The sequence below is a fragment of the Cannabis sativa genome, chromosome 5, assembly GCF_029168945.1.
Source record: "Cannabis sativa cultivar Pink pepper isolate KNU-18-1 chromosome 5, ASM2916894v1, whole genome shotgun sequence".
NCBI lineage: Eukaryota > Viridiplantae > Streptophyta > Magnoliopsida > Rosales > Cannabaceae > Cannabis > Cannabis sativa.
Window position 1 is genome coordinate 28,678,642 of NC_083605.1, and position 26,525 is coordinate 28,705,166.

General features: G+C 31.5%; 1 protein-coding gene across 1 annotated transcript; it reads left to right on the forward strand.

Annotated features, from left to right (window-relative positions):
* The first annotated feature begins 11,411 nt into the window (after window positions 1-11,411).
* LOC115717341 (uncharacterized) lies at window positions 11,412-24,358 on the forward strand. The gene is made up of 4 exons (XM_030646312.2): window positions 11,412-11,727; window positions 23,244-23,391; window positions 23,571-23,667; window positions 23,801-24,358. Exons 1-4 carry the CDS (start codon window positions 11,492-11,494, stop codon window positions 24,055-24,057), a joined length of 738 nt encoding a protein of 245 aa, XP_030502172.2. The 5' UTR covers window positions 11,412-11,491; the 3' UTR covers window positions 24,058-24,358.
* The last annotated feature ends 2,167 nt before the right edge of the window (window positions 24,359-26,525 follow it).

Sequence of the window (26,525 nt, forward strand, 5' to 3'; positions counted from 1 at the left end):
CCAAATAATTCAAACCTAACCCTAGTGGAATGCTATAAATAGATAGTGAAGGCTTCACGAAAATTACACTTTTCTTCTGACTTTTCATTCAGAAAAAACTGAGCCTTTTTCTCTCCCTATCTTTGGCCGACCCTTCTCTTTCTTCTTCCTCTTCAATTTCGAAATTCTTAGTGTTAGAGTAGTGCCCACACACAGCAAGTGATACCTCAATCATAGTGAGGAAGATCGTGAAGAAAGACTTTCAGCAAGAAGGAGTTTCAGCACTAAAGAATCAAAGAAAGAAATCCAGGTTCAGATATTGATAATGCTCTGCTACAGAGAGGAAACAAGGGCTAGATATCTGAATGGAAGGAGTCATTATATTCCACTGCACCCAATGTAAGCTTTCCTAAACTTTATATGTGTTTATTTCATCGTTTTAGAAAGTTCATATTTAGGGTGTTAATCAACATACTTGTGAGTAGATCTAAGATCCTGGTAAAATAATTTCCAACAACTGGCCTCAGAGCCATGGTAATTGATTTGCTTGCAAGAAATTTGGACTTTAAAACGATTGTTTGATGTTTTGGATGGTATCATGTTGTATTGAGTGTTATTTGATGATTGATTGATGTTTGTGAATTTTTCGTGAAAAATAATTAAATATCTGTTTCTGGAATTATTTTTATTGGATAGTATGGAAAACATTAAGCAAGTTACCTTTTTACAGAACTCAATTTCGATTTAATTTGAATTAGTTATGATTTTTTGAAGTTTCGAAAAATCGGGGTGGTGTCGCTGCACCTCGTGCGCGCGCGGAAATCATGCAACCTCCCCCTGCGCCGAGTTTTCACGCCCAAACACCCCCCATGCGCGCGCGGACATGTATGCTCAGCATACTGTCCGTACAGCTCGCAAATTTTTCGTTTTTCTTCGTTTTTTCATGCTATTTCATGGATTTAACTTCCGATTTTTTGTGTAGTTCTGTATTTATACATTTACTATTCCTAATTCAATTCTAATTATCATAATTAATTTAATTAATATTTTTTTTTTAAAATTTAATTCATGATATTAGTGTAATTTGAATTTGAAAATAGTAAATATCTATCATTTTGCTTAATTATCTATCTTATTTTTAAATTTGATTATATCTTATCTTATTTTTAAATTTAAGGTCAGATATTAAATTTTTTAAATTAATTTTTTTTAAATAATTTGACCTTATTTAAATTTAAAATAAGATAACTATAATCATGTAATTTTAAATAGATGTAAGATATTTTGCTAACTTTTAAATTTTGTTATTTTATTTATTTAAATTACATTTAAAATTTGAAAAAGATATTCATTTATCTTTTTAAATTTTTTATTTAATTTTTATTTATAAAATAACATTAAACTTTTAAAAGTAGTTAGCAAATTTTGAAATAATTATTAGGTTGGTTGAAACCTAATTTTTTAAAATTGTAGGTTTAATTTTTTAAATATTTTTTTTTTAAAATTTTTGAAAAATAAATTTTTTATTTATTTAATTAATTATTTTTCAAAATTATTTATTTTAAATTAAATAAATCCTACATCCAACTATCCAGCTAACCTTGTGCAGGAGTATGTGTTTTAGCTTGTTTATAAGTTTTTAAAACCTGTTATTACTTGATTGCAAATAGCCATGGTTAACTTGTTGACAGATCCAATGATCTGATTTTAACTCATGGCTCCCTTGGTCAAGTAAATAATTTGTAACAGGTAATTTTCACAATCTTCTTTCATCTGTGTATGACCTAGCAACATGATAGGATCCATCCAAATTGTGTGCCTGTGTGAGCCTATGTGTTTAATTTCATTATAGATGCATATAGGTTGTTGTTGCTAAATAAAATATCATAGTTCTTGATAGATTTTATTTAGGCCCATTTAGTTTTTGGGCCTATTCAATTAATAACAGTTGTTCATTTTAAGGTTAAATTCCTCTCTTTTGGGCTGTGTGAGAGTTGGGAGCCATAGTAGTGGGTACGACATACTGAACCCAGCACCCCCTCACATGAACCACCCGAATTGTGAAGGCCCATTTGCCTGATTTGAATAACTGTACTGGGTTAATTAAATTAGTTTAACCTAATAAAATTGATTAGCAACATAATTAATTTCATTTATTGTGAAATTAATTTAAGAAAACCATAGTTTAAAGAATTTTATATTCTAAGCTAAACTATATGTATTTTCTTGTATTTAATTAAATATAGAATTATAACCATCTAGATTCTTTCTGAAGCTTAATTTAAATTTTTCATTAAATATTCCTATTTAAGTTGATATTTAGTTATCTCTAACTAATCAACTTAAATCTGAATATCTTTTGGATTTAAAATTTCAAAATTAAGTTGAGAAATTTTAGGTATTGGTCATTAAGATTCTTTAGATATTTTTTAAGTTGATATCTTTTCGAATATTAACTTAAAATGGAATATTTTCAAATTAAGTGGTTACAACTTAATTTTGATATTTAATTAAATTTAAATTTGAAAAATATTTAAGTTCTAGATTTTTTCTAATACAACTTAAATTAGATATTTTTTTTCAAATTTTGTGGAAAAGATACTTAGTCAAATAAGATATTTTCTAGATAGCTATTTCTAGACTACTTATTATTTCTAATATTAAATAGGAAAATATTATAAATTGTGAAATTAATTATTTAAATAATTAATTTTGGTACAATTTATTTTAAGTATATTTTTTCCTAGTATTAAACTAGAGATTAATAATTAAGCCTTCTCTACACTTAATTATTTATTTCTTGAATTTAATACATTTAATTAATTTGAAAATTAAATATCTAAGCTGATTTTCATCATGATACTTAAATATTTCTTTTTCATGACACTTAATTAAATAGAAAATTATTTTAAGTTGAAATTTAATTTTTCAACTTAAATTTAAAAAAAATTCAAAATATATTTTTTCTTTATTTTATTAATCAAATTTCGAAATTGCATTTCTTAAATGGTGGAATTTCAAATTTTATTTGAAAAATAGATTAAAGTTGTAAATTATTTATTTTAATTTTGGACCAACTTAAATCAATGATTTTTTCATTTATTGATTAATTTAAAATAAATGAATTAAAGTATATTATTAGAAATTGAATTAATTAGTCCATGAAAATCTAGATAGATATTATCTGTTTTTGCTTGAAGTATTTTTCTAGTGTATTTAATTAAATAAAAAATTAATATTTAAGTTTATTTTCACCATCATACTTAAATATTTGAAATTTTTCTTATATATTTAATTAAATAGAAAAATTATATTTTTTGTTGTAAATTAATTTTATTAATTAATTTTGGGCCAACATTAAATTAGAATAATTTTTCCAGAATTTATTTTTTATTTTAACATGCATTTTCGAAAAATTGTATTCTTAAGTACTTTAATTTTTCGAAATACAATATGTATGTATAGAAAATTAAATTTTAGTTGTAAATTAATTTTGTAACAACTTAAATTGAATATTTTTTTCTAAATATTTATTGGAAATTATTACTAAGATGGAAATAATTCATGGTATTTACATATCCATCTAAGATGGAATCTATAGCTTCTATCTGGCGAATAGTAAGTAAAGGATGATCTCCTTCGAGCTTGACCAAACGAAAATAAATGGTGGAGATCTCATTTCACATAAGCTGAAATATCATTTATACGAGGTTAAGTGTTTTAAGGATTAAAATACATTGTAGGGTGTAACAGTAATCTAATCCCTTTACAGTGTAGAACATTCATATAGAGGATCATTGATCAAATTAGGATTATAACAATGGATAACTAATGATGTGTCTATATGGTGGAACATATAGAGCATTCTATATACTGAGAGTGCAATTCTAAGTTCTATGCGTGGATTCAACGAAGAATTAATAAGTCAGTGAATTTAGGTTATAAATTCTTGATCTGCTTATTGGAAGCTCGGTTATATAGACCCATGGTCCCCCCACTAGTTGAGATAATATTGCTTGTAAGACTCATATAATTGGTTTTGATTAATCAATTATAATTCTCAAATTAGACTATGTCTATTTGTGAATTTTTCACTAAGTAAGGGCGAAATTGTAAAGAAAGAGTTTTAGGGGCATATTTGTTAATTATGATACTTTGTATGGTTCAACTAATAAATATGATAAATGACAATATTATTTAATAATTATTTATAATTATTAAATAGTTAGAATTGGCATTTAAATGGTTGAATTTAAAAATTGGCGTTTTTGAGAAAATCAGATGCAGAAAAGATAAAACTGCAAAATTGCAAAAAGTGAGGCCCAAATCCACCTTGCATGGCCGGCCACTTTTGTAGGGTTTTCCCTCTGATATTTTCATTATTTTAATGCCAAATAATTCAAACCTAACCCTAGTGGAATGCTATAAATAGATAGTGAAGGCTTCAGGAAAATTACACTTTTCTTCTGACTTTTCATTCAGAAAAAATTGAGCCTTTCTCTCTCCCTATCTTTGGCCAACCCTTCTCTTTCTTCTTCCTCTTCAATTTCGAAATTCTTAGTGTTAGAGTAGTGCCCACACACAGCAAGTGATACCTCAATCATAGTGAGGAAGATCATGAAGAAAGCCTTTCAGCAAGAAAGAGTTTCGGCACTAAAGAATCAGAGAAAGAAATCCATGTTCAGATATTGATAATGCTCTGCTACAGAAAGGAATCAAGGGCTAGATATCTAAACGGAAGGAGTCATTATATAAAACTGCACCCAATGTAAGGTTTCCTAAACTTTATATGTGTTTATTTCATCGTTTTAGAAAGTTCATATTTAGGGTGTTAATCAACATACTTGTGAGTAGATCTAAGATCCTGGTAAAATAATTTCCAACAGATCCCACCAAAGTCATCAGACTGGGAAAGAATCTGCCTTCGGCAGTGAAAGAAAAGATTGTCTCCATAGTTAAGGAAAACATTGATGTATTGCCTTGGAGTTATTATGACATGACCAGAATCAGTCCTCGAGTAATTTTTCATGCACTAAACATAGATCCTAAGGCTGATCCAGTTTGACAGAAGCATCGACCCTTGGATCCAGTGAGATTGGAACCGGTGAATGCAAAAGTAGACAAGTTAACCAACATTGATTTCCTTAGGGAAGCTCTATATCCCATATGGCTAGCCAATCCGGTGTTCGTCCCAAATCCTAATGGGATATGGCACACGTGTATAGATTTCACAGATACAAACAAAGCTTGTCCAAAAGATTTTTTTTCACTTATGTTCATTGATCAGATGGTTGATGAAACATCGGGGTACAAACTCTTAAGCTTCATGGATGCATACTCCGCTTACAACCAAATAAAAATGCACGTGGCTGAGCAAGAGCATACAAGATTTAAAACTGACAAAGGCATCTATTACTACAAGGTCATGCCCTTTGGATTAAAGAACGTTAGACTTATCTACCAATGAATGGTTAACAGATGTTCCAGAATGTACTACGAAGAACATGGAGGTTTATGCCAATGACATGCTGGTGAAACCGTCGACTTCCATATACCTCGCGTACCACCAACGGAACTGAGGATGATGACCTTACCTTACCCATTTGCTATATGGGGGATTGATCTGATTGGGGAACTTCCCACAAGGCGAGGGGAAGCCCAAGTACACAGTGGTAGCAGTTGATTTCTTCACTAAATGGATCGAGGTTGAACCTCTTGTCTCTATAGCCTACAAGAAAGCCCTCGACTTTGTTGCCAAAAACATTGTCTGCAGGTTTAGAATTCCAATGAAGATAGAGTCCGATAACAAAGTTCGATGGAGACTTATTCAATGAAAACTGTGAGAGGAACAAAATAATTAAGAGCTTCTCGTCAGTATCTAGGCCTCACGCGAATGGACAAGTGGAAGTTGTTAACCAAACCATGAAGGATACTATCAAGAAGAAGTTAGATGCTGCCAGATGAACTACCTCAAGTACTCTGGGCTCACATAAGTACTGAAAAGACAACAACGGGACATACTCCATTCTCGCTGGCATTTGGCTCGGAAGCAATGTTACCTGTGGAAGTAAACAACCCGACTCATAGATGAGAGTTTTATAATCAAGAAGAAAACCAAGAACTCATAAAACTATCCTTGGATCTACTTGATGAAAAATGCATTGAGTCGCAAGTTACTAATGCAGCATATCAACACCGAGTAACAAGATACTTCAACAAAAGGGTCAAAAAGAAGCTATTCAATGTTGGAGACTTGGTGCTAAGGCGAGTATTTGCAAATACGAGAGATGCATTTGTAGGAGTATTCAACCCGAACTAGGAGGGTCCTTATGTGATTGAAGCGATAGTAAGAACCGGGGTTTACAATTGGCTTGAATGAATGGCTCGCTAATAAAGAACTACTGGAATGTGGAACATTTGTGACCCTACTACCAGTAAATTAATGATTGTAACTCACATCTCTGATGTAATATTTTGAACATCAGTAAAGTTAATCATTTCTTTTTTCAAGTAATTATAAAGTGTTACTCTTTAAATTTACTTGAGGGGCATATGTGTATGATTAATGGAATTTATCTGGAAATACATAATATAATGCAAACCCATCACTTTAAAAAAAATTGAAAATTCTTTAAATTTCTCGATCAAACCTTTCTGGCGAGAAAGGAGGATCAAACTATTACGAATAGCTTTTTGATTAAAAACCTGTCTGACAAGAAAGGAAAATCAAAAGTTATAAATGAGATATAACTCATAACTCACAATATAAAGCTAAATACTAACGACTCGCATTGTATAGGAAAGTATTAAATGAGACATCAAGGTGTCTTGAAAAATGTACTTAAACCTAGTATATGAATAGACGATCTAACTATTCATATAAGCAATCAAAAATATAAAAAGTGATAAAATCATTAAAAGTATATTCAAGTTTGCTTGAAACAGATTATAACTGTTATTGCGAGGCAGAATTGATAACTGCTCACAAATTAAAAGCATGGCAGGTAATGAACTGCTCCAGCATATTAGACTATTAACTACTTAAAATGAAAGTGATTATGATAGATATACCCTCTGTAATCATTAAAAAGCACTTTTTATTAAAAGGAACTTTTTAAGGGGCAATTGTTATACCCGAAATTTGGCTAGCACTTCAGAGGAGGACACGTGTCAAACTGGGAGAATATGAATCAACAAATGTAATGATATTTATATTTGAAAATTGAATAACTCATTTAATGCAGAACAGACAGAGTATGTTTACAACTTACTGACTGTAAGGTCTTACGCGAGATAAAAATATACAAATCGTTGGCTCATACAGTAACGAGAAACCATACGACACCACTAGTACAAGATAAGGCATCAACCTCGCTACGCATGAAGAGACATAGACGAGGCATGATGACTATTAAGGCACTTATCTTATAATGCACATTATACAAACTAAATATAACGCTCAAGTAAATCCAAATAACTAATAACAAGGCATCCATCTCGCTATAGGAAGGCACACTCATGGTACCTTCACTAATCAGCTCCAGACATCTTTCAATTGGATCCACAATTCCATCTAGTCAGCTCTCTCAGATAGAAGCGGACACTCAAATGATGTTGACTACTGAAGTTTGCCTTGTCACCAAGAACTGCGATTGTGAAATGGAGCGTTATGTCTTCAAGCGCAGAAACGACAAGGTTTAAATTATCAACCTCAAAAAGACATGGGAACAGTTCCAGCTCGCTACCAGGGTTATTGTTGCTATGTTCCCAGCGAGACGTCCAATAACAATATGTGTTACAATGTATTTAATACACGTTTACATTGAACCAGTAAAAGTGGACCAAACACAGTTGTGTCATTTTCAAATGTTAACCGCATTTATTTTACGTGGGATGTAATTAAATCCCACGATTTCAGGGGATTATTATTGTAAAATATCAGTCAAATCTGTAATTAACTGCCCTCCTATGTAATTATAAATAGGAGCAGGTTACACTGAAAAAGGAATAAAAAACTTATTAGAAAAAAAGCCCTAGAACTGTATCAAAAATCTAATAAGATTGACTCGTGGACTATGCAGAATTTTAACTACAAAACCACATAAAAACCTTTTTGTTCCTATTTTTTCTTTACTGCTTTTGTTTTCTGTGCAAATCTATCACAATTTAGGCTCAAATATAGTCAACAAAAATTTGCGTTAACAACGTTCAATGATTATGTTGATACATCGTTGTTTTAGCATTTTTTATAAGATGTTTATATGTTATTTTCAAATACTTTCATTTTTTATCTTGTTGTTTTGTTACTGCAATTGAATGCAAGAAACTTGATTTCCAGTGATGATGTACTTAAATGTTGATCAGAATAGGCTTGTCATCTACTTCTATTCCTTTGATAAAATGAAGTGAGTTACATACATTGAAAGTGTACAAGAAAATATTCTGATCTTCCAAGAAGGTTCAAGCTATTGTGCATGGATTAGTGATTGAAAAGTGCGTTTGGATTTGGTTATGCATTGGAGAACAACATTTTTTAAGAAACATTGCTTTGTAGTTAATTTTACATGTATCTTGCACATGATATTGAACATTATAATTTTTTTAAATTTTTTTAATATATTTTAGTACAGTGAAAAATAACTATTATTATATTTTTAATTTATACATTAAGTATTTATATGATTCTGTTCGTACAAACAACGTGAAATCAACATGTTTAAAAAATAACAAAATTAAACAACATGTTTTCAACTTTAAAACAACTGTAAAACAACAAAAAATGTTATTTTTAAATATAAACAATTTTACTTCATATTTACAATCTAGTTTTATTAATGCCCTCACTTGATTCAAAATCAACATAATGTGTATTCTCTTATTATTTTTCATATCTGAATGTAAGAGATAAGATAAATTTTTATTTTAACATGTAAAAAATCTATTCCTTTAATTGTTGAACAACTAGTGTAGTGTATAACAATTTATAACTAACTTTACAACAATATGAAAATAACTTGATTTTATTTTCAAGTTGAAATAAGATGTTACAAAAACAACACAAAAGAAACTTCACAACATATAACATGAAAACAACTTAATGATTCTTTTGTAGACATTGTGTAGTTTTGTTTTTGTTGTTTTCAACCAAAACAATATCAATTGCTGAGCAAATAATTATAGATTTTTCAATATTTAACATCTTTGGAGATTTGCTTTTGGATGTTTTCTTGTTGCTTTATGGTTGTTTCTGCAGTCAAAGTCCCAATATCAACTAAAATAACCTCTTTTAAACCAGATCCTCCCATTGAAGCAGATAAAATTTGTTTAATTGTTGTTGTTGTGTTGTTGTCAGGTTGCTGCACATGTGAAAATACTGAGTGATTGTCACTTTCTGTCATTATCACATTGTTGCACTCCATTGTTTGGGTAGCTTCCAAAAAGGATTGTATAAAACAACAAACTTTTGTCATCCTTAATTTAGAGTGGTTGGCTAAGAAGCAACTAGGATTTTGAAGTATGGTAAATAAAATATGTTCATGTCAAAATAATATTTTTGAAACTGATTCCCTCATTGGAGCAGATAAAAGTTGTTTCGCTGTTGTTGTCAAGTTGTTGTACATCTGAGTGCACTAAGTGATTGTCACTTACTGTCATTATCACATTATGGCACACTATTGTTTGGGTAGTTGCCAAAAAGAATTGTGTTTCTGTGTTGTTGAATGTGTTCACACACAATGGATACTGCATGAAATCAGTTTCTTTGGTTAATAGCTTTATGTAAAACAACAGACTTTTGTTATCCTTGATTTGGAGTGGTTGGCAGCCTTCCTTCAGTTGGTATTTCAGTTGTATTTGAGTTATTTCATGGTTTCATTGTAGTTTCTCCATCATTATATGCACTAGTTTAGCAAAAGTGCAATCTCTTGATATTAATTCTTCACTTGATTCGTAATCAATATAGTGCTTGTTGTGATCCCAATGATCATTGTTCTATACTAAAATTTACAGTGGTTTCATGCCTAAAGCTAGTGTATTAATTTTTCTATATTGTTAAGCAACCAGTTTAACACATGAGAACAACGTATAAACAACTATTACATGACGGTAATCAGTAAATGACCTTAAATGAATCACTATCTTTTTCAAATTTAAATTATTTGTACCAATTTATTCAGATCAACCAATTTTTAGTATGAATTTACTTAGATATACTTCAGAAACACTAAATAACAACCTGATTACGAAGAAAAATATTTAAAATATTGGTACCTTTATGTTTATTTGTCAAATTCTTCCGAGTTGTTTAAAAAATTTCGTTAAAAATTAAGAAAAAGTTGATCATAGTGTTGAAGATAATTATTTCTTTATTTCATTATTTATTGTTCTAAATATTAAAGTTATATTTGTCATTATTTTATTATTGTTATTATGTTATTTATACATTTGTTATTTCACGATCATGGACAACAACAAAAAGAAAACATAAAAACAACGCTAAAATAACATAGTTTTATTTTAAAATTTTAACACACTCAATATTCTCATTATACTACCTAAAAAAATTAATTTACTGGTTTTCATTTTAGATTTTCAAAAAACACTAAAATATATGTGAATCAATTCTCAAAAATATTAATAATAATATATTAGAAAACAATTAAAGTAAACATAATTAATAATATCAAATTTGTTATTTTTGTAAAAAGAATAAAAAAAATAAAAAAAAAAAACCCAATTTTTTTTGGGTAAACGTTCATGGACATCTCCTCTTAGTTGTTGATCTTCTTTTGTTGGCTTTTTATGGAGATCTCTAATCGGTGGTTGCGCTACCATAACTGAATATCGAATCAAAGTTTCTTGACGGCATTCATGGTGATTGATAAAAAGCTTTCTGTCGGCATTCATGGTGTTCGACAAAAACTTCTATATCGTTGGTGGTATTATTTGGAGAGGATACGTCGATTGTGGAGGAGTTCTAAGATTTTCTAGAGGTGATCGATGTTCATGTTAATTTCAAATCTAAAATTTTTAGGAGAAACTATATTGGGAAAGTCTCATGTACAGACTGTATTTTTAAAAAAGAAAGTTTAATTTTCTATTTTTGTTTATTTTTGCTTTTTTTTACTATAAAAAAAGTAAATTTTAGATGTAATAAAGTTATTTGAAAAAAAACTCCTTAAAAGTACGTGTACCATCGAAAAGTTGTCATGTGTACGTGTACCACTGTATACCCATCAATTATACAATTTGATATTTATCAGTATTTTTGAATGAAATAGTGAATAGCATAATAGAGTCAAGTGTAACAAAATGAATACTTTAATAGTAATGCCACCAATATCAAGAAAAAAAAAAAAGACCTCTTTTTCAAACAAAAAAAATAATAAATAAATTACAGCGTGTCTTTCCCATCACCATGCATTTTCCTAGAAGATTATTAAATATAGAATTTGGGCACTATTTTTAATCTAACAGTAACAAACTAAAAAATAATAAACCGAGAAGGAGAGAAATGGGTGGCAGAACCATGCATGTTGATCTCCAAATAATCACCCGAATTCAGACATACTCTTCTCCTCTCTCCACTCAATCTTCAGCTAATAATCTTAACCTCTTCAACCCACCAGTTACAGTTACCGTACCGGCCATTAATGGAAGTGGGTCTTCTTCTTCTTCAGCTTCTCAATCTGTTTTTGGGCCTGTTCCATCCCAATCCGAAGTCCAAACTGCTATCTCTCTTTTCCAAATGTCAGTAACAACTTTACTCATCTCTAAATATGTATATATTATGCATAATTTATCTTTTTGTATAAATTTATAGATTTATCTCTAAACTAGTTTAATCGAATTCTTAAAATTGATTTTTTTTTATTTAAATTCTTAAAATTGATTTAGTTCCAAAAAAAAAAAAAAATCTATTACAAATCATTTCATATTTATTAAAATTCGTTTCTTTCTCTTTTTAAAAAAATTAAAGAAAATAAAATTGTATGTAAAGTCAAAGTTGAAAATATGAGCAGAGTGAGTACAGTTTATTTTTATGGGACTCATAATTAGTGATGAACAAAATTAATAACTTGAACATTAAAAGAAAATATAATAAATTATTTAGAATAATTTGTGAATTAAAGCCACTTGTTTCTCTCTTATCCACATCCGTTTGTCCGACTCTGGGTGTTGTAAAATTGAATATAACAGTGGACTGAAGCATTACTATGGGCTAGCTAGTACTATTATTTGTGCATCTTAACATATCACATAAATTAATAAAATAAAATAATATAAAAAAACCACTAATAATTACGAATTGTCACATCCTATTTATATAGTGATGCATAATGTTGTAATTAATAATAAAAATTTAGAAAAGACATGGCAAATTGAAAAGCGGGACTTGTCGTTACCATCTCAAATTTAGTGTTAAATTAATACCAAAAAACTATTATTTTAACACTAATTTTTTTTTAATTCCAACCACAACACCAAATATTATATTTTTTATTATTCTATAATTTTATTCATATAATAAAAATATTTTAATACTAAATATTTATTAAATCCAATAAAATATATTAATAAATATTAAATTTTTTAATTTACAATAAACATTACATTATTTTTTTTTACTCTTAAAACACCTTAAATTATATTAGTAAACACATTATTTGTGGTGTGGTTTTCGCGGTTTTTTAGTTTCGCGGTACTGGAGTAGTTTGGAAAATTGGAAAAACTGCATGTGTGAATTGGTTTAAAAAATGGTCAAAAACTGTACTACCCGCACCGTGAACACCCCTAAATTATTTTTTTAGCACACTTAAAAATATAAAAATACAAACAAATACATTTATAAAAGTTTTGATTAATATTTATTTATAATTATTTAGTTTTTTTTAAGTATTATATAATTATTAAAAACAAAAATTAGTGTTGTCTACAGTGCCCACCTAAATATAATGGGACACTGTAGACAAACCCAAAAATGATTATACAAATGTCGTGCGGTTGGATTTCTTTTGGTGTAATATTACACTATAATTAAGTTTTTGCAGGCCCATTGGAGTTGGCCTTACAAATCAGAAAGAAAAACAAATTGGAAGGTAGAAGTGGACTTACTTGGTTGGCCCTATACCCTAGGTGATTGGCCCTATGCTCTAAGTGCTTGGCCCTATGGTGTTTGGACTTATGCCCCAAGCGGTTGGCCCTATATCTCAAGCAGTTGGCCTTATGCCTTAGGTGCTTGGCCCTATGACCAAAGTGGTTAAAGGAGGCAGTCTGGATGTCCCCAAGACTCAACACTCATTACTCCAATGGATGTGGATTCACGCTCGTGTAAGCTGGGGAAAACACTCCGGAAATCTATATGCACTTTGAAGAGAAAACAGGTCCTAGCATTGAGATATTATAGGTAACCCACCTAGGGCCTAAGGTGCATGACCTATAATCACACACTATATAAATACTCTTAGCATCTTTTTATGAAGCAATCGATCATGAAACATCAACCATGATCATAAGATCCCACGATCTAGAGATGACAACAGTTTTACCCGTGATCTCCTAATCGAAAAGGACTTGACACACACATCCACCACAAAAGATAGTGGGCCACGATTCTTTATCGTTGAAACTTGTAACGGTTCCTAGGTACTATAAATCAAGGACCCATCACTTCATTTAAGAGGATCGAGATTTTTATATAAAAGAAATAACTTTTATTCTCTGACTCTTGTATTAAATACTTTTACAGTGACCTTAGCACTGTGGTAACCAAGATTACTTAGGCTAACTTAATTGTTTCAATAAGAAATTTTAAGTGGGGTAGGTTGTTACTGTACTTCTGGTCAAGGTCGAACCACTATAATTCTGTGTTTTTTATAATTATTACTTAGTACTCTTTTCTGTTTATTAATTATTGTTCAAAAGGTGTCGTATTTTATACATATGACTGTTGGCCAATTTCACAGGTCAATATTTTGTTGCTTTTATTAAGAGTATGAAGTCAATAAACACATTTCACTAGTTTAACAAGACCTCCAAAACCTGATTAAACGAGGAAAACTACTTCAAAGGATTCAACCGCCGATGATCGTGTTGATCCCATGAACGAACCTCAGTTGGATGTTGATGACCGTACAAAATTAGAGAATCCACATTACGTTCACCAAGAGGAGATGGGGAAATTTCTGGCAAGGCATGAGGCCTTTCCTATCAAAATTGCCCTTCGAAGGGCGCCCATGGAGGAACAAATGTGAGAGAATGATGAGCAAGTCTGGGGAATGCCTCAACGAGAGTAGGAGGCTGACTGAAGACACCAAGAGGCGACTGTGGCCCTAAAAGGGCCACCCAGCTAGCCTGAGATAAAGCACAAGCTACTGCTTAAGTAAGGCAGGAGGCCCAAACTAGGACAACACAAAGTTACAGTGAGTCCTAGGGGAGGATTTGAAGCCCTAAAACTCTCTCTGAGCCACTTCCCAGAGGCAAGATGAGGAGGTGTAATCCAAGACAACTTCCTCTACACCCAGGAAGAGTAACACTACACCCCGACGTAATATTGCTATTAAGGCACCTTCCCATAAAAATGGAAACAATGGCATGGGGAGGATGGATAGATTTTTGAGAGACGTGACGGGAATGGTCAGACAAAATTTCAAAGTCACGTAGGGAGAGAAGCCTGAAGGAAGGAGTACCCTAATGATCTATCGCCACTGCACCATCAGAAGGGATAGGAACCAATGAATAATACTAACAATGTGTTTGATAGGCTTGGGAACAACGCAGGACCCAAGGACCTAAGAGAATTCATTAACCGAAGGACTAGCACTCAAGGAGATACACTCGAGACCTCTACCTCACTTGGGGCAGTGATCCCACCAGAGGTACAAGCTTAGATAGATGCACTTACCATAGTAGTCCAAGGCTAGACAAAGAAACCTTTTTACATAGAGTTGGCACATAGGAGTGGAAGCCCTTTTAGCATTAGTATCCAAGCTGCACAACACCACCAAAATACAAGTCCCAAAAACTTCCATTATATAATGGGAAGGAAGACAATGTACAATACATTGGAAAATTTTAAGATCAGATGGAATTACTCATAGTTGACCATGAATATATATTTCCTACCACCCTCTTAGACTCAGCACATGAGTGGTATTGGAAGTTCAAACAAGCATCAATCACTTCATGGGAGCAGTTTAGAAAGGAGTTTTGCAAAGTCTTTAGTGCGGAACGGATCCAACCAGTTTATGCCAATCAGCTAGCAGATATCAAACAAGGGAAGGATGAATTTATAAAGGACTACATCGAAAGGTTCATAAGGGAAGCAAACCAAGCATCTACGAAAGGAGATGAAGGGAAGTTTGTAGCCATTTCAACAAGGATTGTATATCGAAGTCCTTTATGGCACAACATCCATAAGAATCCCATCAACAACCTACAAGAGTTCTTAGACTTGGCAGATAAATACATGAAGCTAGATGATGCTATCATGAAAGAAGAAAAGGGCATAAATCACCCGACCACCACTAAAGCAAGCAGGAGTACTTCAAACCTCAAGATAATGGGGGCAATGGAAAGAAGAGGAATGCCTCAATATTGGAGCAAAACGGCAAGATGAAAGCCAAGTCAACATAGCCTAAACACCAACCTTACTAACAAAGATTCACTAATTAGACCATTCTAACAATAAATAGTGCTAAAATTTACTTGGCTACATACCAGGAAGTACCATACCAAAAGCCACCACCCATTCACTCTAAGAGAAAGATAGACAAGAAAAAGTTGTTAATTTCATAATGATCATGGACATGACACAAACAAGTGCAATCAGATAAAGGATGAAATAGAGTTTCTCTTATGGCCAGGAAAACACTCAAAATATAGATCCAAGACATGAGCATCTGGTAAGAATTCTGAGCATATATCGAGGGTAGGACCAATCGAAGATCTCGATGAAGTCATATTAGATAAAGAAGACCCAACAAGAGTAATCAAAGTTGGGAAAGAATTAAATAGGGAAATTAAGGCACAACTCATGAAATTCTGTAAGAAAAACTAGGACATCTTTGCTTGGTCATAGAAAGATAAGGTTGGAATTTCTTCATCCGTCATAAGCCATGTCTTAAATATTGACAAGAATTATCCACTAGTACAACAAAAAAGGAGAATTCTTGACCGAGACCGATCTCAAGCCTTGAAGAAGGAGGTCAATTAACTCAAAAGAAATGGTTTTATAAGGGAGGTTTTTGGGTATCGAACCCCGTTTTGGTTCCAAAGCCAAATGGGAAGTGAATGGCATGTGTGGAATTCACAAATCTAAACAAGGCATGTCCTAAAAATTATTTTTTGCTACCTAGGATATACCAACTAGTTGATGCTACTATGGGCCACGAAGTGCTCACATTCATGGATGCCTACTCTGGGTACAATTAGATAAGTATGCACCCTCCCGAAGAGGAGCATACCAGCTTTCAAGCATACATGAGATTATATTGTTATAAGGTGATGCCATTTGTCTTGAAGAACACAGGAGCCACCTACCAGTATTTAGTGAATTGCATGTTCTAAGACTTGATTGGAAAAAATATGGAGGTATCTGCCGATGATGTATTGGTCAAGTCCAAAGAAGCTGGAGGACACATTCAAGACTTGGAGGAATGCTTTGTAGTACTCATAAAGTATCGCATGAAGTTAAATCCTCTCAAGTATTTTTTTTTTGGAGTTGGTTCTGGTAAGTTTCATAGATTAATAGTCAACTCGTGAGTAATCAAGGCTAACTCTAAGAAGATCAAAGCATTGATCAACGTGAAGTCACCCACCATGATCAAATAAGTACAAATCTTAATGGGGATGATGGTTGCTTTAAGTAAATTCATATCAAAGTCGACATACAAGTGTGTCCCCTTCTTTAATCTACTAAGAGGTAGCAAGAAGAACAACCAATGGACCGAAGAGTGGGAGGAAGATTTGTAGGTCTTATTCATCTACTTGGTAGTGACTGAATATGCTATTAGCGATGCTTTAGTGAAAGAGAATGACAATGTTAAGCACCCTATATACTATATCAGTAAAAGGCTAGTAGGTACGGAGTCGAGGTATCCTCCTCTTGAAAAAATAGCCTACTATTTAGTCACCGAATCTCTAAAGTTGAGTTCATACTTCTAGTCTCACTCAATCCAAGTCCTAACTGATCAAGTGTTACTGCAAGTCCTCCAAAAACCAGAAACATCTAGTTGATTACTCTAATGTGCAGTGGAGCTAGGAAATTTTATATCACTTATCAACCAAGGACAGCGATCAAAGGACAAGCATTGGTAGACTTTATAGCTGAGGGCACAAACCTTGAAGACCCTTAAAAACAAACCAAAAATGGAAAAGCCAAAAAGGAAGAAGATATCCCTATATCAAAGCTATATGTTGATGGAGCATCCAATGAACATCGCTCAGGCGCAAGGATCATATTGATCACCCTGAAGAATCATTGTATCCATTGTGCTCCCGGGCTTGGGTTTAACACTTAAAATAACAAAGCTGAGTATGAAGCACTACTAGCAGGATTACAAATATCTCGAGGCGTGCATGCGATATCTCTGGAGATATTTAGTGATTTCCAGGTTGTGGTATACCAAGTCCCAGGAGAGTACCAGAAGAAGGGACTTAGAATGTTGCAATACCTCAACAAAATAAAAGACTTATTACAGTTCAAAAAATACTCAATCACACAAGTCCCGAAGGAACAAAATGCTAATGTCGATGCTTTAGCCAAGCTTGCCAGTGCAAAAGACAATGATACCTTGAACATTTCTCCCATTGAATACTTAGCAGAAAGGAGCACAACCAACCAGGAAGTATTATCTGTTGCACTAGGAGATATGGGGATGAATTTGATCATTAAATATCTTAACCAAGGGATAGTACATAATAGTCGAATGAATTTTACCAACGAGGATAATCCCTACCATTGCTAATGTGCGTTACTCCATATCAATCAATATTATTAATGATCAAAGTACATGAAGGGTTTTGTCAAGATCGCGTTGGGAGAGAAAATCTTGTCAAAAAAAATATTAATGCAAGGATACTTCTGGCCAATGATGAACAAAAATTCTATGGAGTATGTTAAAAAATGCCACATATGTCAGATATTTTCAATGATACGCGCACCAAACACATTAAATCAAATGCAAAGTCCTTGGTCTTTTGCTATATGGGGGATCAATTTTATTGGGAAACTACCCACAGGTAGAGGAGGAGTCCAGTTTGTTGTAATAGTTGTGGACTATTTCACCAAATAGATTGAAGCTGAGCCATCGACCTTTGGTCACCTCAAAGAAAGTCTTAGAGTTTGTGGTAAAAGAATCATTTGTCGTTTTGGCTTACTAAAGAAAATAGTCTTAGATAACGGGACTCAATTCGATAGTGGCACATTCGTTGACTTTTTTCCAAGACATGAAATTACAAAGAGCTTTTTATCAGTCGCACATTCCTAAGCCAATGGTTAAGTAGAATCAGTAAACAAGACTCTTAAGGACACTATGAAAAAATTCCTCGAATAAGCCAAAGGAGCCTGGCTAGTATTACTCCTGGAGGTCTTCTAGTCACATCAAATAATGGCCAAAACTGCAACTGGCCATAACCCTTGCCAGTTGAATTAACTCTTCCATCGCACAGACAAGAGACATATGATTAATCTAAGGATCACTCGATCTTATTGAAGAAAGGAGAGAATGAAAGTCTTAGAGTAGCAACACACCAACAAAAATGGCTCAATATTTCAACTCAAAGGTGAAGGATCAAAAGTTCCTTGTTGGAGATATAATACTCAGAAGGGTATTCCAAAACAGTAAATATCATACAGTAGGAGTACTAGAACTAAAGTGGGAAGGACCATACGTTGTGGAGGAGGTGATCCTACCAAGAACATACAAACTAGCTCGACTGAGTAGGGAGCTGATCAAGAAGTACTGGAATAGTAAACATCTTCGACGATACTACCACTCATGTTATTTATTTTCAATTTAGATTTCAATTTATAATTGTAATAATTTCAACGATCTATGTAATAAATATTGTGCACAAAATTAATGAATAAATTTAATTTTTTAAGTATCTTACTTAAAATTGTTTAAATTTTCTTCCATAAAAGATTAGTTCACCCCACTGGATCATGTTCGATTATGGCCCTTGATGGTCCTATGACCCATACGATCCTCAAAAGAGACTGGTCCAAGGACCAGTTGTTAATATCAAAGATCATGTTTGATTCTGGCTCTTGACAAACCTATCAACCCTTAAGATCTAAGAGAGAGATTGGTCTTAGGAGAATTGTCACAATATTTTATCATCTTCAAATTTAGTCCTTGAGGGGCCTCTCAAAGTTTACGTTTAAAAACGAGAAAACTGGTGTGAGGACCATTCGTGAAATATTAGATCATTATTGAACTTGGACCTTGAAAGACCAATCGATAATTTGATTTAAGACTCGTTAAGACTCGAATTTGGTCCAACTTAGACATACTTGTCTATAATTTTATAATGAGTACCCAAGAGATTACGTGAACCGTGATCGACACTTGCTACACAACATGCAATTTGTGTATAGGTATAATGACTACTAGGTATGAAACTACCACCCGAATACCAATACAGGACAAGTATTTGCTACTTGCATCATTGAACGAAAATAATAGTATTATTTGTCTAAATGCTCGAAAGCAAGGCATCGTCAAGTAGCAAGTGACCAAGGCCATGATACCCATGATCACTTAACGGGCATATAGTACATGCCAATAAGGGTATACACAAGCAATGAGGGCATGAACCTAAGTATTAAGAGCTTGTGTTCCAAAAATACCAAAAGCAAAAAATAACATAAATAAAGTATGAATGATAGGCCTCACCATTTGTTCTTGGTACTCACACTACCATAGTTGTTATCATAGAAAGTATAAAAGAATAAGGTTAGTATCGTATGCAAAGTAACGTGGTCAAAATATATTGATACCTGAACCAATGAGAATTATTAGTCGATATACTTAATGGGCATTGGAAAAAAAAATCAATAAATATGCTAAGTACTTATAACAAAAAAGCAATAAGGTATAAAAATGTCATTTGTAAAGTATTGCTAAGTACGTTATGACATAGTCTTAGCATGAAAACTAAAGACAAAAAGTAAATAAAGACTAAAGATGACAAAAGAAGACTAAGTGGAGTGAGGAGCATCAAGTTGAAGATATTGAGACTTGGTAACTTCTCGAATCAGACACTTCTTAAGTTGCTTCTTTCTTGTCTTCTCAAGAATGGAGTCCAAATTCAAGTGATCTTTGTTGGCTCTCCAAACATAATAGAAGAAAGTAAAGGCATTATTTGAATACTCTTCCTGAGCTGCCTTTGCCTCCTTCCGAAGTTGGTCCATCTCAGGAACCAACTTCTTTCGCTCGATTTCAGACTTCTCAAGATGGTCAGGAAATTTGTATCTACCTGGGACACCTTGAGCATTAGTTCCTCCACCTCTTACTGTTTAAGCTTAGCAATGTCATGAAGGGAAATGATCTCTTTGTCTTTCAAGGTAGTATCTGCATCTCTAGAAGTAATAACACATTTGAGATCCAATACCTCCTACGAAGAGCTTCTAACTCAGTGCAGAGGTCTGAAAATGTGGTATTATACCCTGTGGAGTGATTATGAGCATGAGTGACCAACATTAGTGATTGCAAAATACATATAACAAACATATACCATTAAATGTTAGAGTAACATCAAGACATAAAGAAAATCAAGCAAACATTGAAGAGAAATTTGGAGGAGTTACGCTTTGTATATCAAGAAGTGCTTTGGCGAGGACAATACTCAAATCTTGTCTCTCAATCTCATTAAACACCCCTCGGGTTTCACCGAAGGCCCGGGCAGAAATGACAGCCATAGTCCCCATAGTAGATTGATGATACTGAGATGAGGTAGCAGATGCTGACAAAGTCCCACATACACTTAGAGGAGGAACAGATAGAGGCGGAATGGACAGAGACACACTCTCTTTTCTTGCAGGAGACGAAGTCCCTTGAGCTCTTGGAAACTCCTCAAGGAGGGTCTCACTAGGAAGATCAACCTCAACCCAAGCCCTCTTTGTTGCTCGAGCAGAAGAACTAGACATGTTGGAATTCAACTGAGAGTGAATGAAACAAAACATGTCTCAACCTACACAAAAATAATCCAAAATTAGAAGAATAACAAACTCAAAAGTAAAAAAAAGAGTATCAAACACTCATAAGTGAGACTCTTCCTCAAAAGCAACCTCATCAAAATCATCTGAAAATTTCTGAGCATGCTATGTTCACATTAACTTCGTCATCAACTAACTCAGACAAAGAAGACATATCCTCTCTAGGTACATGCTCTTAAGACTCTGCAACTTTCACTTGGATAAGACCTTCATCATCAGGAACTTCTTCTGGAACATCAACAAAATAATAAGGATACAACTGGACCACCCTAAGGTTCTCTGACTTAACAAGAGCCTGAACATTCTTTTATTCTAGAGGCATGTCTCTATGTATTTTGGCCCTAGAGGCCATAGAAGGAGTCGGTAGCTGTCTAAAACAAGGACCTACATGCCTAAATTTAGAATATTCTTCCTTAGCATCCTTGGTGAAGAAATAACAATTAAAATACTTCAAATATTTGGTGTTGCCAGCCATACCAGTGAGAAAGGAGGCGGCTTGCATGTCCCTAGGGCTCAACACGCATTTGAAAGTTCAAGTTACTCTAATGGATAGAGATTCACACTCATTAAGCTAGGGCGTTTAACCTATCTGGGCTCTAAGGAGAAAATATGTCCTAGCATCGAGATTTTGTAGGTCACCTACCTAGGCCTTAGGGTGTGTGACCTATAATTACACACTATACAAATACTCTTAGCATCTTTTCACAGAGCAATTGATCGTGGAATATCAACCTTGATCACACAATTTCACAATCTAGAGATGACAACAATTTGACCCATGATCTCCTGATCTAGAGGGAGTGGACACACACATCCATCATCAAAGATTGTGGACCACAATTCTTTATCATTGAAACTTGTAAAGTTCTTGGGTACTATTAATAAAGGACCCAAAGCTTTACTTAAGAGGATTGAGATTTTTATATCAAAGCAATAGCTTTAATTCTCTGACTCTTATATTCAATATTTTTAGGGTGACCTTAGCGTTTTGGTAACCAAGATTACTCAGGCTAATGTAATCGTTGCAATAAGAAATCTAAAATAGAGTAGGTTGTTACTATTCGTCTAGACAAGGTCAAACCACTATAATTCTGTGTGTTTTTATAATTATTACTTAGTACTCTATTCTGTTTATTAATTATCGTTCTAAAGGTGTCGTATTCTATACATACGCCTGTTGTCCAATTTCATAAGTCAACATGAGAATTTGAGTCCAAGTGGAGATTATTAGCATTTGACTCAAATTATTTATTTATCTATATTTGTAAAGTTGCAATTTCCTTTTTGGGTAAATATTAATTGTAAGAAAATTAGTTTTGGTGGCCAAGTTTAAAGTATCTTGGTGGCCATGTTTTAGAGTGTCTTGGGCCCAAATTTTGTAACTTTATAAATATGTGAGTGTGTGAGAAGAAGAGTGAGCTATGAAAAGAAAAGTGAGTGTGACTTTGTAGTGCTCTCAGAGTGAGGAAAAAGTAAATAGTGTATTGGGATAGTGAGTGTGTAATTTTGAGTTATAAGTGATATATATCTCTCTTTGTGGGTTGTTAGTTTTATCAAACCAAGTAAAATTTCTTTGCTTTGTTTCATTATTATTCTATACCCATGAAGTTTATCATTTTCTCCCAAAGTTCTCTAAAAAAACATACTCATTAGCTAAAATAGAGAGTAGCCTTAAAAAAATAAACCTAACCATACAAAAAAAAAAATGACTCCCTATAATAGAGAATGTATAGGGAGCTCCCTACATATTTGTTAAATTTGTTTTAATAGTATTTTAATAAAAAATACTATTACTTTTTTATTATTTTATTAAATTAAATTATATTTAATAAATTAAAATTATAAAATATTATTAAAATAATCAAATACTAATTAAAATAAGAAGATGATTAGAGTAAAAATAATAAAAATAATATTTTAGCTTAAATTTAACTAAAAAAATAAATAATACCCTTAGAGATGCTAACATGGAGGATAAAAATGAAATTTATGTTTCTTCAATAAAAAATTAAGGTGATTATCTTTGTATGTTGAAGTTGAACAGTTTTATGCGTGGTGTATCTTCACGCGGTTCAAACTCAAAATGGCTCGTTGAGATATTGGATGGTCCTATACCGAGAATATTGTTGTCCTATGGAATTAGAAGACTTTACGAAGCCTTCCATTTGTTGCAGACAGATCCTTTTGTTAAGGTTAATTACTTAATTAATTTGTTTTTCTTTCATGAGCATAATAAGAAAAAGAAAAAAATAAATCTTTAAATATATATAGATGTAAAAGTTTCCAAAATGTATACCTAAATAACAAATAGTAATGTAATTTTGTTGTACTTGAGTAATTAATTATTAATCTTACTTAAATATATATGCAGAAACTAGTGGTTTCACTATCATCTGATAAAGCCCTATGGGATGCTATTATGAACAACGAGGTGGTTCGCAAGTTCATAGAACCCTTATGCTTATTAGGTAATTTGTTATATGTACATATATATATATATTTATATTAATTACACTCTTTAAAAATAAAATTATGAGTTATATATATATATCTTTATATGACATAGTAATTGATGATATTAATTGGTTATATTTATTGTAGCTGAAAGTGAGAGGCAAAATGTTACAAGCGAAGAAGAACCAAACAAGGCTCCTATCACTATTTTGAAATGGATATGGGATATGATAAAGGCAAAGGCTATGGAATTTATAGGCCAATTTCTGTCTCTGAATGAGATCAACGATAATCCTGTTGAAGAAAAGAATAATAAAGAGCAACTAGAAGACAAAGTTAGATCTTCTTTGCTTCTTTCCATTTTGATCTTATTAATTGTGGTGGTTACTCGAGCTACTAATTGAAATAATAATTAAAGAACAGCGACATTTCTTCTACTTCTACCATGTGGTGACTAATTTACAGGAACCAGCTGCTTGCTAGTTCAACAAGGCTGTAGATTGTTTGGAGTCAACTACTGTAATTTTACTGCACACACATATTCTTGGCTTAATGAGGGAAAACCAATGAAACTGAGGGTTTCATTGACATATATATATTAATATACATTCTATTTTTATCAAACACAAACCCGCTTTCTCATGAGCTGGAATCAATCCTTTGACATTCCTGCTATGCTATATATATATATATCCTGTTCCTTTATTTTTGTTTTAGTTTCTTGTTGGTGTTTGTTTGTTTTATATAGTTGTTGATGTTATTGTTGTTCCTTCTGATGATCCTCTGCTTTGATGCTTGAATTAGTTCTTCTGAATTTGCTTTTCGGGTATATATATCTGCTGTGTGATATCCTCTGTTGAATTCATTATATTAAGTGTTTTTTTGGCTGAGATGTTGTTAATTATTTTTGATTAATAGATGTTAGAAAATATATGATATAATAATAGAAGAAATAAAAGATGAATAATAAAACCAAAAAATTACAATTCTAATACAAGGATTTGAAAATAAGTGTTACAATTCTATAACTACAATACAAGTAAATAGAAAAGAAAAGATAGAAGACTAGAAATATAACACATGAACATACATATAAATATAAAAGCAATATAAATAGTTTATATATATATATATATATATATATATATATATATATGGAACACTTCTTAATGGATAATACCCATTTGATGGGAACTAAAAAAAATTAATAAGGTAACAATCTAATAACCTTTTATGGCAAGTTTCTAACAATTATTTTTTTAAAAAAAAAATTATATTTATTTTTTATAAAATTAGAAATAATAATTACAACTAATAGTTTGAAAAAAAATTATAAATTATTTTTAAAAATTAATTAAAATTACTACTTGATTATTTTATGAAATTGTGAGTTTATTAATAATTTATTATTGTAAAACTAAAAATTATTTACATATATATTAATGTGTTTTTTTTTTTATTAGGAGAATAAGAGTTTGATTGTGAAATCCAATTGTCTTGATATTATTCATGCTCTTAAAAATAAAACGCTACAATATTTCTTAGTTCTTACTTAGACTATCATTGTTAGAGAAATATTATTATCATCCAATGATTTTTTTATATTACCATGCGTCATTCTCCTAGAATAACTAATGAGGTATTGTTCATTATTTATATTTTTAGGATTGGAAGATGATAATCTTGTCTAGGGGTCAAATATAATATTTTGTGCCAAAATTCTTGTGTTGGCAATTGCCATTATTCAATAATGTTAATGACACTTTTTTCTTCCTTCATTTTTTTTTTTGTTAAAATTTTCTTCATTGGTTTTGTTCTTATAGATTTTGGTAAGCTCAGGTTTTTTTTAAAAAATAAAAACATATAAATAAGTGTTTTTTTTTTAATAGTAACTAATTGTTAATTATTATGAAATTAAAGATTTTAGGTTTAGAAAAAATCTTATACATTTTAAAGCTTAAAATTATTATTTTTTTTGTTTTCAGTAATGCAATTTAGAATTCTAGTTTGAAGAAATTTTATAAAAAGATAAATATACACTTTTTTTCTTTTTAATCTTTAAAATGATTTTTATTAAAAAAATAGTTTGTTAGTTTTTTTAGTGTGTTTTATTTTTTAAAGAACAATTCCATTTATAAATTTTTTATTTCTATTAATAGTTTTATCTATTTTAGGAATATAGAGAATAACAAAATAGGAAATATTAATTTTTTTAATATTTAATTAATGATTATAAATATCAACCATTAGATATTTGATTTAATGGTCAAGAATAAAATACCCATACATGGGTAATACCCATTAAGAGCATACCCATATATATATATATATATTATAGAGGACGTTTAAATTGTTAAATTAATAACCATCGTGGTTATATTTATTTTTAGTCATTAGATCATTATTGAATGTTTGTGATTAATTTAGAAATAAAAAAATAGATAAATAATAAATAACTTGTAACCTAATATTTTATTTTCTTATAAAAACTTAATTAAAATTAATTATATTTATAGTTAAATTACTAATAATTATTGATTAATTTTATTCAATTTGTTACTAAGTAAAAATCTTTTAGTAATTAATTTTTTTTAACTTAAATAATTGAAATATTTGTAAACAAAAAATCTTTATAATTTAAAATTATTACACACATAACCTTAATTAATAAAAAAATAGTAAGAATGACCTTTAATTAGTTGTAATTTTACACTCGATCTTATTTACAATACCTTTAGTGTCAAATCAGTGTTTCACTCTCATATTGGTTCAAGTTATTTAATTTTTTTTTAAGAAAGTTTTAGAAAATTAAATAAAAAATAGTTTAAAATGTAATAACAATTATTAAATTAAATATTAAATTATTTTTGCT

What these genes read in the sequence shown, in the direction of transcription:
- LOC115717341 (XM_030646312.2), top strand. Translation starts at nt 11,492, where the DNA reads ATGGGTGGCAGAACCATGCATGTTGATCTCCAAATAATCACCCGAATT. An exon ending in GCTATCTCTCTTTTCCAAAT is followed by an intron (nt 11,728 to 23,243) that starts GTCAGTAACAAC and finishes GAAGTTGAACAG; the next exon opens with TTTTATGCGTGGTGTATCTT. An exon ending in AGACAGATCCTTTTGTTAAG is followed by an intron (nt 23,392 to 23,570) that starts GTTAATTACTTA and finishes ATATATATGCAG; the next exon opens with AAACTAGTGGTTTCACTATC.